The 15,904-nt window shown below is 37.6% G+C and overlaps 1 protein-coding gene and 1 long non-coding RNA gene across 2 annotated transcripts; one reads left to right on the top strand and one right to left on the bottom strand.

Moving 5' to 3' along the window:
- The first annotated feature begins 4,435 nt into the window (after positions 1–4,435).
- LOC113757774 lies at positions 4,436–6,695 on the top strand. The gene is made up of 3 exons (XR_003466483.1): positions 4,436–4,518; positions 6,102–6,161; positions 6,635–6,695. It is a non-coding gene; the product is annotated as an uncharacterized LOC113757774 (long non-coding RNA).
- A 1,386-nt stretch (positions 6,696–8,081) lies between these two features.
- LOC113757773 (putative disease resistance protein RGA3) lies at positions 8,082–10,398 on the bottom strand. The gene is made up of 3 exons (XM_027300882.1): positions 10,260–10,398; positions 8,257–10,169; positions 8,082–8,096 (listed from the first exon to the last, which is right to left on the bottom strand). The coding sequence occupies exons 1-3, from the start codon at positions 10,396–10,398 to the stop codon at positions 8,082–8,084; spliced, it is 2,067 nt and encodes a 688-aa protein (XP_027156683.1).
- Positions 10,399–15,904: the final 5,506 nt, after the last annotated feature.

The raw sequence follows: 15,904 nt of genomic DNA, 5'->3' as shown, positions 1-15,904 counted from the left end.
ATTGATTTCTCCAATTTATGAAGAATTGCCCTCGCCGACTATTATCGACCATGAGGAAGATGAGAGTGCAATTATTCTGACAAATGACATGGTACTGCAAGGGTCTCAAGAAGAAGAATCTAAAGATGCAGATGAAAAGAAAGTTGAAGCACAAGAATTGAGACCCCAACATCAAATGGTTCAAGTGAATGAATCCAGTGAACAATCTCCAAATGCGGTGACATCTCCTCCATTCCTTAATCAATATTTTCCTGACTCTTATTCTTTAATTCCTGTTAGTGAGATTGATTTTATTATACCAGAAAATTTTGAGTTTCATGACAGGAACAATTTAAGAGTCACGATGGCAAAATATCTCAAACCAGCAAGTGCTTGTGATGGAGGAGTGAATGAAGATTTAAGGTCATTACTTGGTTGTTTGGTGCCATTTACTAGTCCATGGAAGCCCGTAGCTCGTGTGCTCAAGAATTACTCTATTTACGAGGGCTATCAGGATTACATAGAAGATGAAGCACTGAAGCGAGCTACGCGATTTTATCCTCCATGAATAAACAGGACAATGTCTAGCCAAAGACATTAAAGAAAGGCGCTGCTTGGGAGGCAACCCAAGGCTTTTGTTTTAATTTTCTTATGTTTTTGGAGTTTTTGTTAAGTGTTAGTTGCATTTAGTGATTTGTTGCTTGGTGGCAGGAAAGTGGCAGTTAGACGTGCCCACGCCAGGTGGTCACGCCTGAGGGAAAGAAATTTTCGTTCAGGATCTGCGGACTCTATAGCAGTTAGACGTGCCCACGCCTAAGCCAGAGGTTCCTTGAAAAAAAAAAATCAAAAATTCAAAATAAAAACATTTTCCGTTTTACACCTTCAGTTTTGGTTCTCACAATTCGAGTTTTGAAATTTGAGTGTGCAATTAAAAAAAAAAAACTATTTTTTTTCCCTTCTTTCTTTTCTTTCTTTCTTTTCCTTTTCTTCTTCTTGTCCGCCGCTTCCCCTGTTTTTCCCCTGTTTTTCCCCCTTTCCTTCTTTCCTTTCGCACTCGCGCTCTCCCTTCTCCCTTGTCACTCCGCCAGCGAGCAGCCTGAGTAGCCGCGACAGCCACCGCCGTCGAAGACCCGCGGCCGCGACACAGTCGCCGCGCTCCCTCGCGTGACAGTCGCCTCCGTCCGCCACTGCTCCCCTGCCCACAGCCGTCCATCCACAGCGGCTACCCACACGAGCGACCCTCGCCGCCGCGCCTCCAACCGAGCCTCCAAGCTTCGCGACAGCCACCAGTGCGCGCCGCCGAAGCAACGCCGCCGCCGCCTAGCCCCAGCTCACGTGCACCTCCACCTCGCGCAGCTCAAGCTCCACTCCAGCAGCTCCATCGCCACCTCCAGCCCGCGGCAACTGCTGACTAGCAGCCATCCACCAGCGGCTACCCACACGAGCGACCCTCGCCGCCGCGCCTCCAACCGAGCCCAGCAGGTGCGCGACCTCCTTTGCCCCTTCTCAAGGACTTCACCAGCCGAGCCGAGCCGAGCAGCAGCAGTCGAGCGCCCTTGTGCGCGTTAGCCACCGGCGTGAGCCCCACACGCGTCGCTTCTGCCTCTTCCACTGTACCTGTTGTTGTTGCCAAAACCCCTCCGGTGAATTCTTTCTTTATTTTTCTGTCTCTAAGTAGCTGAGGCCAGATTACTAGCTTTTATTAGCTAATGCCAGATTTTAATTTCTTAGCTGAGGTCAGATTTTTGATTTGCTAGCTGAGGACAGAAAATTTGTGCTTGTTTGGGTGCTGTGGCATATCTGTGGATTGATTGTTGATTATTTGGTTAACGTTGTGCCCAACCAGTGATATTTGGGGAAAGTTTTTACTCTAGTTGTCTGTTTAATTAGTTTTTGGGGGAATTTTGCTATGTTTATCTAATTAATTGATTTTTGGGTTGAATTGGTAGTATTTGGAAAAAAAATTTTGCTGCTGACAGGTTTAATTAATTCTTGGGGGTGTGTTCATCGGCCGTTTCTGCACTTGTCTGTGATTGGAAGCTGTATTTAGTTGTCATTTGCTTTGTTGGCTGTTTGTTGACTTCTTTGGAATCCCATTTCCTTGCCTCCACCTTGCCCTCTGATTTCCAATGACTAAACCAAAAAATAAGGGCAAGAGCAAATGGACACTCGAATGGATCGGATGGAGCGTCAAATGGGTGGGATGGCCCAGAATTTAGCACAGTAACTCCATCACGTGGGTTTCCGCCCGCCTTTCCCTCCACAGCCGTAGTTCAGTTCTGCCCTCCTCCGTTTTAAGGGAAGTGTCGTTGCCCCAATATCTCTGTTTTGCTGTTTCTTTGCTTACATTGAGGGCAATGCAAGATTTAGGTGTGGGGGGAGTAGTATATTGGCATTTTATTGAAAAGTGCAAGTGTAGGCATTTTTGTTGGAATTTTTGTTTGACTTTGTCGAATTTTGACCAATTTTTGCCTATCTTTGTGCTTATTTGTGATTATTCCTGATAAACGATGGTTAGATGTCTCAAATTTTTCTATTGCTAAGATTTTACACTTTAAGGTGTTGAGTATGACATGGTTGAGTTTAAGGGTATCTCTTTGGTAAATATTTGAGATTGTGTGACTTTTGTACTTTTTGGTTAACTCTTCTAAGCATTGTAAATATTTGTCTAGCATTTTTTTTGTGCAAATTGGTTCAACTATTAATTTTAGTTCTCCATATTTAAGAAATGAAGCGGGTTTGTGTGGTATTTAATTTTATTTTTGGTGCTTATTTATGAATAGTATTAGGCTATACTCCGCTAGTATCGTTGCCTAGTAACCGGGAGTCTTCACCACAAATGTCGACTTTCGCGTCAAAAAGCGACGACAGCTATAAGTATGTGGTTTTTACGCGATGATGGCTGAGTAACCGGGCTCTTTCATATGGCCAATGTCGGAGTTCGCGTCAAAACGCTTGAATGGCTAAAAACTAAGCGTTTCCCCTAAAAAAAAAAAAAAATCACAGTGGAGGTATTTAAAAAAAAAAAGCTGCTATAGTGAAAAATATGAAAGAATTTGGCTTTAAGCCGGTAATCTGAATTTTATTGTTGGATTTTTTCTATATCGAATACATTGCTTCTGTTAATATTTCTTTCTTAAAATTTAAAAGTTAATCATAATTGAAAATTCATTGGGATCTTTGGGAAAAGCTATCTGGAGAGATATTTCTTACAAATTGCCACTAATACTTGACATTTATTTTAATTGTATCTTGGCAATAGAAGATTTGAATAATAGCCATTGTTGAATCCGATTACTTGATTTGTTGTTCTCATGCTTGAGGACAAGCATGATCTAGGTGTGGGGGTAATTGATAGAGTGCAGTTTAGTCGGTCTTCTCACGTGCTTTTCCTATTTATTTGGACTAAATACTGCACTAATCGGTGGATTTTACTGAGATTTTGTGTTCTATGCGAATTGCAGCATTTAGGGGCAAAAGGCGCTGGAAAATTAACTTTTGAAGCCTTCCTGTCAGTTAGACGTGGGCACGCCTAAGTATGATGTCCAAAGCCGGATTTGCGGGATTGTTGGCCACGTGCAAACTTCCAAATATTTGGAGATTCCTTCCAAAATCAGTCTCATTGCCTTCCTCGGAAACAAAATCCAGTAAATCACCAAAATACGGAGTGTTAGAAGCCATAAACTATATAATAAAAAATAAGAGAAAAATAAATAAATAAAAATAAAAACAAGATGAACTCAAAAAGAAACAAATTAATCTGGCATCAGTCCCCGGCAACGGCGCCAAAAATTGACAGGTGCCGAACCTGTGCAATAATAAAAACCTACTCGAGAAAAATACAGATTTTGTATATAGCGGTGAGTAGGGTCGAATCCACAGGGACTGGGGATAATTCGTTTCTTCTAGAATCCAAAGTATGGGGGGTTCTTGGATTAAATGCTAACTAAAGAAATTAAATGCAGAAAATAATTAATTAGAAGAAATAATTTAGAGAAGCTCTAGCCAAGGATACACTTCAGAAATGGTTCACGCACTGATCATTTATTCAAAGATAATTCCAACATTTATTACTAGAGTGGTTATAGTTGTCATACACGCGATAAACAACCAACCTTTCCTTACTTTCTCGATAGTTAAGGTACGACCGTTAACTACAAGGTTTTCATCTTTTAAGTAGCAATTCTATCTATCACTCTCACTCAAAATTCCTTTTACAATTCTTGAGTTCATTCATTTTAATTAACGAATTATGGTACCATTCAACTTCATTACCAGCTACTAGTTTCCTTATTTCCTGCCAGTTGTCAGTGCATCATAAACACATTTTCCAATTCACCTTTTTATATTCTCAATCACTTTTTTATCTCACATACATCACATCACAAAAAGAGATACAGTAATTATTTCAAATAATACTGTATCCAAACAATGTTATTACTTTCTTTTCTGGCCAGTAGATTAGAGGCGATACTTCCCATTATGATGCTGTGGCTAATTCAGCTGCATCCGGAGTACTGTCTGCAGGCCTTAATTCTGGTTAGTCAAACACAAAAGAAATGATGAAATACTATTTGCATATCTTTCCACTGTTGGTGGTAACTTTCGGTATTATATCTCTCACATTTGCTAATTCACTTTTTATATATGCATTATCATAGTACACTGCTCAGCATGAGATTTCTGTTCCTCATATGCTGTGTAAGAAAAAAAATTTCTATAATAGATTTGCCTGATTTACCTAGTTTTTTTTTTTCCGCTTATTGACTCTCAGATTTTTGGGATACCAAGCATGAGGGTTAATTTACTGGGGGCAGAAGACATGATTCAGTTATATAATTATCAGAAGTGACTTTGTTTTCTTTAATGTATATGAAATTGAGTTCATGCAAAGCAAGTAAAATACGATGTCTTTTATTCTTCCGTTTTACTTTGTATTTGTGAGAAGTTTGGAGGGGAGAGGAGGAGGTCAGGTTTCCAAGAAAGAGAATTATCCAGATCCTGCCTACATTTCCATATAGATTAGTAGCCCAGGTATTGTTTATTTCAATGCCTAATGAAGCAATAAATGTCAACCTACAAACTATAATAATATTATTGCCCTTCATAATGGAAATGCTATGCAAGTTTTCTTGATCTTAATTATATACGGGATGTTCTTAAACTACTAATGATGGAGAAACAATTCTTACTAACTTGAAATACTAAAAGCATGAATTCAGCCCAAGGGGAAATAGTCGTTAGAGGAGCTTTGGTAGATTTGATTGCATTATCTAGATATCCAGTAGCTTAGTTAAACAAGTTTTGTTAAGAAAGGAATCAAAAGATTGGTAACTGTGTAATACTGCAGATCCATAGGTAGTAGCAGTGATGGAAAATTTTGCCTAGTTGACAGATGATTTTTGGGTTAAAAGCACTCATCTTGTGTTGTTGAAAGATGTTCATGGTTTATTGCAACTTGGAACTACTTTGAAATTGTCTGATTCGTAATAAGTGCACAGCATAGTGGTTGTACCTGTCTTTCCCATTTTGTGCTCACAGACACAGAAGCAGAGGTTCTTATGTTCTCAAATGTCAGAAGATGAGAAAATTGTTTAGTGTAGGAGTTTACAGATACATTCCTCATAAAAGGTACTTGAGGTGTTTGGGAATCATCAACTTGCTTTGTTGTGTGCACACCTATAACTTCATTTTTGTGTTTCAAATACAGACAATTCTGTCCTTGGAATGCAGTCTTAAAACATTTAAAGTACCTTAATGGTGAAATATGTAATTTTCCTTTCAATGAATTCCAAGTGTTCCATGCATATATGGTGTTTTGACCTGTGATGACATGGAGCGGTAAATTCATGAAATTTCTCTTTTGCTTAATACAACTCAATGAAAACTCATGGTTGACCTTTCTGATCTCCTATATTCTTTTTCATGGGAGTTAATGCATTGAAAATAATAAAAGAGTTCATCATATAATTGTCATGTTGCTGAATATGATGATAATCTTCATGTGGTGTTTTTGGTCAAATTTCTATGCTGATGGAAATTGTCGCCCTGATCTTTACCAGTATTCTACAAGTTTCCCCATTGGTACCCCATTTCTTGAAGTTACATTATGATAAATGCAGGCTCTCAATCGAGCTGGTGGTAAGTCCGGAAATAAAGGTGCTGAAGCAGCGCTGACAGCTGTAAGTCAATTTCATTTTGTTGAGTTGCTTTCTTGTCTCTTCATTTTCTTGTCTTTTCACTCCATGGAGTATTTATTTGCTGTCTGGAAAATTGTTTGCTTTGTGAATAGTATCTGGTTTGTGTTCCGTTTAAATCAAATGTCATCAATAAAAAATCTTTTCTGTTTTTCTTTTTGGTTTGGTTACATTGGAAAGGGGTTTTGCCCTTGTAACTGGCCTTTCTTTCAATATAATTTAGTATAATACAGCCAATAGGAATGCTTGGAAAGGGCCTTCTTACTGAAGCAGTGAGGTATGGATCATCCAAAATAAATTATTTTTTGAGTTAAAAATGGGAGTTAGAAGGCAAATAAGGGGTTGAACTCCATAACGACCATTGGTGGGTCTCTCTGGGATGCTGGTGGTTTCCCAACCAGAGTTTCTCAGCAGGACTCTAAGGATGAATTTGTTTCCTTGTTTGAGTTGTATTGCAGATTGAAATGGCTTCTTTGTTTGAACACCATCTGAAATTTTAGGAAGCAGGCGCTGTCGACGAACATTAGAGCTTTGTACTGTTGTAATTCCTCTCTTCTGAACTCTTCTCAGCAGGCAGAATAGGATTCCTTTCTCCAAAGATTTTGTGCTGTAATTCCTTTCAGCATGCATTCAGTCGTGGGCTACATTGGGTTACATGGAATATTTGTTGGGATTTTTGTAAACCTTATAGTATAACAGTTTCTTCTATACTCTTATGCACTACTTTGGTTTCTAATTTGATGTTTGTAGGGATTTTTGTCAATTTGTAAACAAACTTGTTGGTGAAACCAGTGCCAGTTTCTTGTCAAGCTTGGTAACTTAAGTAGCAATCTAGTAACATTGGGCAAGGTTCTGTTGTTTCTTTGGGAATTCTTTCATATTTCATTTTCTGGAAGCTGAAACGGGAAGTACCAATTTTGTTTCTCCAGAGATGGAAATTTTTGATCAGGTAATGTCTACTTGAGAGATAGTGACTTCAATTACGAAAGTTTTGGAATTTCTTTGGAAATAATTTGTCAATTTGTTTACTTTTAACCATTAGAATAAGGATTAACTTTTTATACACTCATAGTGTAGTGATTTTTTTATTATTAATAGTTTTGGATGTATGCTACATGTGTATTATTGAATTTCAAATTTGAATTCATGTTATTTTTAGAATAATACCATAAAATAGGTGCGCTAATAATAGATTGTCAATAATACACTATACAGATAAGTACAATGTGCAAACTTTCTTTTTTATTAAATCTACACAAACTTATATACAATAAGACAATAATAATTTGAAGAAATAAAGACTGGTTGTATAACCACTTGAAATTCAATCTGAAAATTTGTAAGGCTACATACCGTTTCAACAAATGATTTTGAACAAAGCAAGTGGATGTGCCTCTTCAACCATATTTACAATTATTTGAAATTTTACATGAACCCAAGTGAAAAGTTGACGTAGAGGTTGATCCATCAATGCCTTCTGCTGTAGCTTCACTTTGAGCCATCAATGAGCATTATCTAGAAAACAAAGGACAAAAGCGAAAAAAAAAGGATAAAAAGACAAGACATAAATGGAATTCCAAACTCAAGAATTTACAGTTAGATATTGTTAGAAATTTAGTGTTGTATTTAGTAGTTAATGACTTGCATCTTCTCAATAAAAAAAAAACACTCTAAATTATTAATGAATATATCATATTTTCATTATACATATGGCTCTATCAACCCTTGATTCATTATTAAGCACGTCATATTCTACAAAGCAGGCCTTTGTTTGTTGTAATTCTATACATAGTAATTATTTGACTTCAAAGATGATGACACATAAAAAAAAAAGTGTGAATAACAATACCTGAGCAGATTAATAATATTTGTCAGATATGTCAACTCGAGGAATGTGTGATATAGTTATCCAGTCATCTCCTGTTTTGTCAAAGTAACGATCCCTCAACTTGTCGCAACATCGAATATCCAGATTTTTGAGAGATTGTATCTTGCTGAGGATGCGATGTGGCAGAGTCTCGAGCTTTGTACATTGACTAATTTCTAGCTCCTCCAGACATGGCATGATAGAGATAGCAACTTCTTCATCATCTTCACTTAAGTCTTCCCAATTTGTCCAATTTTGAAAGTGGCGAAAATATAATTCTCTCAAATTTGGAAATGCCACTGCTTCAGCTGAGAATGATGACTCGGAGTCCGACAATGTATCAAGAGCATCACGACTATTCTCATGTAGTGCTTTTGTAACTCCGAAGAATTCCTTACCCAAACATTCCAGCTTTTCCGGTCCCTCGAGCACAAGCACTTCTAGGGATGATAGCTTCCACAAAGCAGGCAAGGATGAGATGTTGCGGAGCTTATAGATACACAGCTTCGTCAAGTTATTGGCGTGAGACTTGGTCACAAGCCAACTTGGTAACTGGGTTCTTGGATAGCTATCTAGCCTAAGTTCTTCCAAGTTTGGAGGTGGTTGCATGGTTTCAATGCAACTTGGAGTTTCTATAAAGTGGGTTCCATAGCTAAAGAGCAAATACATTTTACGCATGTTGACTTTCTTGCCAAGTTCCGCACTCCCAAAATCTACTTCTCCTTCAATTTTAATGCCCAATCTTTCCAGTTGGTTCAAGTCCTTCAGAATCACCAAATCATCAGAGTTGCACCTGACGATGAACCAAGTCAAACTACAGAGTGACGTCAGCTTCCCGAGTCCTTGTGGAATTTGACGTAATTCATTGGTCGCGGCATTCTCAAGGTGCCTCAAGTGTACAAGGTCATCAATCCTTTCAGGAAGGCACGAAAGCTTATCACAGAGACTGATATCCAGAGTTTCCAGATAATATAGATCACAAATAGCTTCTGGCATTGTAATGAAAGGATTACCACTTAAGACCAAGTGCCCAAGATGAATCAACCTTCCGATCTTGGTTGGGATTTCAGCCAGCTCACAACGACTTAAAGTCAGAGTCCTCACGCACTTTAAACTGCAAAACAGATTTTGGGGAACTACTGCTGTTCCAATTCTACAAAAAGCAAAAAAGCTCCTGAGCCTTCCAAAATCAACGACTGGAGAACTAAACATCTCCTCCTCAGTGCCTTCTTCCATAATTGTTAGATGACGTGGTCTTTCACTAGATGAATTTCTTCCAATTCCATCAAGTGTATGACATTCATTTTTTGTGAGAAATTGTGCAAAATCATGCACTATGTCATGCATGACGCATTCGCCATATTGATGACCAAATTTTCCTAATTCTTGAAAAAAGGAACGCATTGCCAAATTGTTGAAGTACTCACGGCCCACCAGCTCCAAGCGCTCACCTCTTAGTCCTGGATGAACATAATCTTGTGCCATCCACAGCCTAATAAGCTCTTCTACATTTATCACACTATTTTTGGGCCAGACAGCACAATATGAGAAGCAACGTTTCAGCTCCGGGGACAACTCGTTATAGCTTAAATACAAATGAGGGAAAAGGTCCACAGCTGCTTCCTCCAATTGCCATACCTCACTATTCAAAACATTCTGCCACTGCTGTACAGTATCTTTGAACCGTAACAAGCTTCCCATAGTCTTTGCCGCAAGTGGCAACCCCTTGCACTTTTCTGCAATTTTCTGCCCAATTCTTTCCACCTTCTTGCATAAGTCCCCTGATTTTCCGGCAAGCGCCATCTTTTGCATTATTAACCAACAATCAGAGTGAGAGATCATGCCTAGGTCGTGAGTATCAGTCGATCCCACCACTGTGGCCACTTTATGACTCCTCGTTGTTACCAATATTACACTTCCCGGAGCTCCATCCTTGAGAGAGTATTGGAAAGGCTTCCACTTTGAGTCGTCCTCTGTCCAGATATCATCTAGGACAAGCAGGAATCTCATACCGGAAAAAGTTTCTTTTATACGTCGGATCAACGGATCCAACTCTGACAAATCAGGAGAACTTTTTCCAACATTCTCAAGGATAGCTTTCGTGACCCTTTTCTGGTCGAAAGGATCTGATACCCAAACCCAATTTCTAAGTTCAAAGTGGTTCGTCACTTTATCATTATTGAAGAGCAGCTAGGCAAGTGTGGTCTTTCCACTACCCCCGGCCCCTACAACAGAGATAATTTGAACCCCATCTCTTCCTTGACTACTACTCTTGGACAAAATTTGGTCAAGAACCTTCTCCATATCAGCTGCTCGACCATAGACCTCTAATTCGTCTATGATTGAGGTAGTCATAATTCACTGAAATCTTTGAGAATCAGAAATCCCCCCACTTGTAATAAACTTGAATTGATCTGCCTCTTTCAAAGTTAATTCTAGCTGTTCATTTATTTTCTTTATTTTCTGAGCTATATCACTACGCACAGGAACTTGTTTGAGACAAGAACAAAGGGATGGGATAAAGGAACGAACCTTGTTCCGCAGTGTAGGCTGTATTCTAGCATTCTGACTAGTTCCCTCATTCTTTGCTCTGTGAATCTTGAAGTTCCATTCGTCCAGCACATCATCCATCTCATATGTTATGTCCTCGAGCTTTTCTAGCCAAATTCCAACACTTCTGTCCTTCAGCCTTCGTCTCTCTGCATCATATAGCACTTTTTCAATGGTTGCCAACTTAGAGGAGATATTTGCCACCTCTTCTTCGACCCCCATCACCAAGTTGACCTTCGCTCCAAACTGCTTCACGGCAACATCACCCAATTCACCTATTATCTTTGGAACAAGCAATTCAGCCATTGCTTTTTTGTTTTTGGGGTACAAGGAGTATTGGCAATAAAATGTTGCGAGGATAGAATACTACTAATATGATTTGGAAAGGATATTTGGTTGCAAATAGAAGGTTGATACAAAGGCAGACAACCAGATTGGTTACTTAGGACCACTCCTACAACAATTGTTATATACTTGTTTTCATGCTACACCAACATGCTGGTCTTGACGACTTGGTCTTCCCAGTCAACTTTTATTTAATATAAAATGGGATGGATCCATGTTCCCTTGGTGGGTTATACATTGTTTATATACTACTTGTTTTCTTAGTGGAGTTGACGACTTACTTGAGTCTTCCCAGCCAACTTTTATTTAATTATTATTGCTAAGGTATTGAGACGGTAGATCCCCAAACGTTTCTTACACTAACTATTTGCAATTGAAGGGGTATTTGGTAATTGGATTCCATACCTGGGAATAGACTGCTCTACCTACTACTCAAGCTTTTAAGCGAAATTGAAAAACCTCTAGTTCGTCTATTGAATTAATGGTGAATCTATTAAGTACTATTTGAAATGCTTGAGGAAAGGAAGCTGCTCTGAACTTTCAGATTCAAAGGCATCCATTTACTCAGAAGGACGGTCTCAACTTGTCCGTTGTAAAAACGCGTTACATATCATATTTCCAAAGAGAGTTATCTTAGACTGGAGACAAATACTCAGGTCAGTTTAGAATATTTTTAAGGTTTGTTTAATGGTACTGAGTGGGTTCTTTAAGATTTTAATAATGTTTATAATCACAGTTATTTTCCAAACTTCATGCATTTAGAAGAATTTGGATTAATTTTACCTTTTTCAAAATCAAAGATGTGGGAATTGATTAACCGGTGCCTGAATCAGAGCCTTTCAGGCACTAGTAAGAAAGTCTTACTAAATATTTAATAATTGCTTTACCCTTTGTAACTTTGCACATGGGCCTTATCTTCTTCTGAAATTCTTGGCTCCACAAAACTTATAAATGAAGTGCACTTTCTGCACTTCTAACTTGACAATGCATTTCAGTCCTTTTTTTAAAAAAAAAAAAAATTGTTACATTTTTTCCAGCAAAAGAAAGGAAAAAGGTTGGGAATTTTGTTCGCCTCGTTACGAGTTATTTAGCTCGAATACAAAAATATAGAGTGGGTGGTCAGAATTGAATGAAAATCACTGCAGGATGCCGAACAAGAAAATCAGAAAACAGTTTGGATCTTTTCATATGACTACCAGCAACCGCGTCAAACTGCTTTGCTTTTATTCTAATAAAGAGTTTGTTGGGATAACAAATTATCTCAAATAATATTTTCCTTGTATTATAAACACATTTTCTAACCCACTTTTTTATATTCTCAATCACCTTTTTATCTCACATACATCACATCACAAAAAGTACTAAAGTAATTATTCCAAATAATACATCCAAACAATGGTAATAAAAAATAAAACACATTCTGCTAATTCATATAGGGTTAATTACACTTTTCACCTTTTACCCATGCTCAGATTTTTACTTTGATTCCTAAACTGTAAAATGAGACATTTTGGTCCTTAAAATAAAAATTTTGTCCCACTTTGGTAAAATTAATGACAAAAGTGAGATAAGATATTATAGTTAAGTGAGACAAATATCGTTCTTTAGGATTAAAGTGAAATAGATTTTATAATTTAGGAATTAAAATAGGACAGAATTTGTACATTAAAAGACCAAAGTGAGACAAATATTATACTTTAATAAAGTAATTAAAGTTCAGTGGTTTAAGTAGGAATTCAGGCATAATTGAGTGGTGTAAAGTGAAATTAATCCTTGAAATATGTAGAATAGAAAACAACTGATACTATTTAATTTTTGGTTGAAATAAAAGGACAAAAGTGTGTAGTGTTGGAGACCAAGAAGATTACAGATTCGCATTGGTTCCACGTCGAAAAGAAGAATTACTGAGTATTGAACATATATAATAATGAATAAACAAAGTATTGCTCAAATAAGAGTAAGAAAGCCATTTTCATTTTATATGCTGCATTTCGCGTTCTTTCATTTTTTGGACATCCTTTGCTGTTAACATCTTTTCTCATGTGGCGGTGGGGATAAAGCATGAGAATAAGAAATTTCCAAGCGAATATGTATCGAAAAGACAACAGGGAAAACAGTCCAATATACTTGATTCCAAAACCTTTGCACATTTCCACTTCAACAGATAATTAGTACACAATTGATAGGGTATTATTTGTTAACAAATTTATTATTAATTTCCCCTTAGATTCTTGCCAAATATTGTTTTAATTAGTAATATTTATTTATATTTGGTATTGGACTCAATTTCAGGAAATGAAACAAAAAAACACAAAATAGGAGGGACTTTCTGAAGCAAATTACTTCACACGGGAGTCCTCTGCAAAGCTCCATCAACATGGGCCATAAAAGGAAACAAGAGACAATTGGGTCCACATTTTGTACTTCATTGGCTCAAGTCCCACGGGAGAAAGCATTAGAAAGTGGTCTTTTGGCCTCTAAGAGAAAGAACGTACAGAGGCTCAAAACAAGGAAAACAAAAAGCAAAATTAGCAAATCGGCAGGCCTTTCTTTTGGGGTAGCTTTGACTACCAATTGGGTGGGGACCACTGGAGATTAGATTAGGTTCTTTCTTTTGGCTTTTAAGTGACGAAAAAGAAGGGACAGACGTCTCCAGTTTTAGTTTTTAGTTTAGTTCTAGTTTTCCTTTCTTCGGACTGGCTTATGAAACACGCCAGGTGTTCGACAATATTCCCTAACGGGAAAAATATCTTTTATTTCTAGCTTTCGAGTAAAAATACAATGCCTTTGCAATCAAGTAATTCGTGTGGTGATTTAATTATGCGGCGTGGCTAAGTTAACCATCTAGTCAAGGGTCAACTCGACGGCGCAGTCCCGAAAATCTGTGAGATCCAATTAGTTTTCACGCGTTCCTCAATTTATTAATATTTGCACGTTATCTGCTTGAATTTTCATGAGATTGTTTTATTAATTGGATGTCAAGGGCCCGATGTTCAATGTGATTTATTAATCTCGTGCCAATTTAGTCAATTAAATCCGTAATTGTTTGATTGATTAATATTAGTGGCAACTGGTGTGTTTACACATCAGGGGAACGTGCGATCTAGTTTAAATAACCCTCGTAGCGTGTTATTGATTAGGGTTAGGTTCTTCTAGTTATTAATGCAATTGAAAAATTAATTCCTACGGTCGTACCTAGGTGTATTTTCTGGTTAGGGGTGATCAATGATCGTACCTTGGTTACCTATAAATTATAGAAGAATTGGTCGTTAGAGTTCATCGGCGACTATAACTAGCTTATTAATAAATTAAGTGGACCTCTCTTGCATCAATGATCGGATAAATGGACTATGTCTGAGTAGTTGTATCCTTGGTTAGAATTTATTTATTCTTGATTTAATTCCTGTTATATTCGTGCTAGTTAATTATTTATTTTTAGCTGAATTGTTTAATTATTTTTAGTTTCACACCGGTGAAATCCCCCCCTTACCAATTGGAATTTAAAGGAGACAAATATCTCCAGTCACTGAGAAGACGACCCTACTTGTCACTGTCTACTATTTAGTAATTTTTGTCAATTAATTAATTCGGGTATATCGGATTAAGCAAACTCTTCGGGAACAGGATGAATCAAGTAACCCATTGCACACCTAGAGTCTCTGCTCCAATACCTAGGGTTAATTTTTGACTGCTTTTAATGGTAGTTAGGTTTTATTTTTATTATTGCACAGGCTGACAACCTGTCAGTCACTGCATTTGGAGATTGTACACTGGATTTATTCACTTGGACGAATTGATATTGGGGTCTCATTTCTTGCACTTCACTTTACTTTTCAACTGCATCTTTAGATCCGTTTTCTTGAAACTCTTGCAGTTCCATGTCATTTGGCCGGATAATTGCACTCTCATCTTCTTCAAGGTTGATATTGGTTTGTGAGGGTAATTCTTCAAGGTGAGAAGCTAATCGTGCTATCCTGGATGTCAATAGATGCACTTGATCCGCCATCCCGGATGTCAATAGTTGCACTTGATCCGCCATGTTACGAATACTCGCTTGTGTCTCCTGATGAAATCGATATGTATTAATAGCTAGTGATTCAATCATTTTTTCAAGAGACATACCTGACATGGATGATGGTTGTTGAGACTCTTGTTGTTGAAAATCCATTGGCCCGATCGCACAATTAAAATTGGAGTTATCCAACCATTCTTGATCATACCTGTTTGAGTAAGGGTCATACCACGTTTGAAATCGAGGTGGAAAATCTCCAAAAGTATCAATTGGAGCACTTAGGTTGTCTTGAAATGCGGGGCATATGTCGGTTGAATAACTTGAAGCAAAATAAGTTCCACAATTTGCAACATCCAATTGATCATTAGGAAAATCACGAGTCTCATAACCCCATTCAGGAATAAAGTCCAGTCTATTATCAAAATACGGAATGTTAGCAGCCATAAACTATATAAAAAAAGAGAGAAATAAATAAGAAATAAAAACAAGATGAACTCAAAAAGAAACAAATTAATCTAGCACCAATCCCCGGCAACGGCGCCAAAAATTGACAGGTTGTCGGCCTGTGCAATAATAAAAACCTGCTTAAACTAAAAGTAATTTCTGTAGATAGCGATGAGCAGGGTCGAATCCACAGGGATTGGGAGTAATTGTTTCTTTTCAAATTCACAGTGATAAGGGGAGTGTTTTTATATTAGGGGTGACAATTTAAACAATTCAACTAAAAATAAAATAATAAAAATAAAATAGCCAACTAGAAATTAAATAACAATTTACTAAAATTAAATGAGTGATAATTAAGGATCTAGCCAAGGAATAACTTCAGCAATGGTTCACCTAATTGATCATCGAAACAAAGGCAATTCCAATTATTTACTAATAAATAGGTTATAACTGCCAAACAAGCGATGACAGTCAACCTCTCCTTATTGTGTCGGTGATTAAGGTACGCCC

Source organism: Coffea eugenioides, unplaced genomic scaffold (assembly GCF_003713205.1).
Source record: "Coffea eugenioides isolate CCC68of unplaced genomic scaffold, Ceug_1.0 ScVebR1_329;HRSCAF=986, whole genome shotgun sequence".
NCBI lineage: Eukaryota > Viridiplantae > Streptophyta > Magnoliopsida > Gentianales > Rubiaceae > Coffea > Coffea eugenioides.
This window is presented reverse-complemented; position numbering and strand designations above follow the sequence as displayed.

Coding starts and splice junctions, on each gene's coding strand:
- LOC113757773 (XM_027300882.1), bottom strand. CDS start 10,398: ATGACTACCTCAATCATAGACGAATTAGAGGTCTATGGTCGAGCAGCT. Junction 10,170..10,259: donor CTCTGTTGTAGGGGCCGGGG/GTAGTGGAAAGA, acceptor TTTGGGTATCAG/ATCCTTTCGACCAGAAAAGG.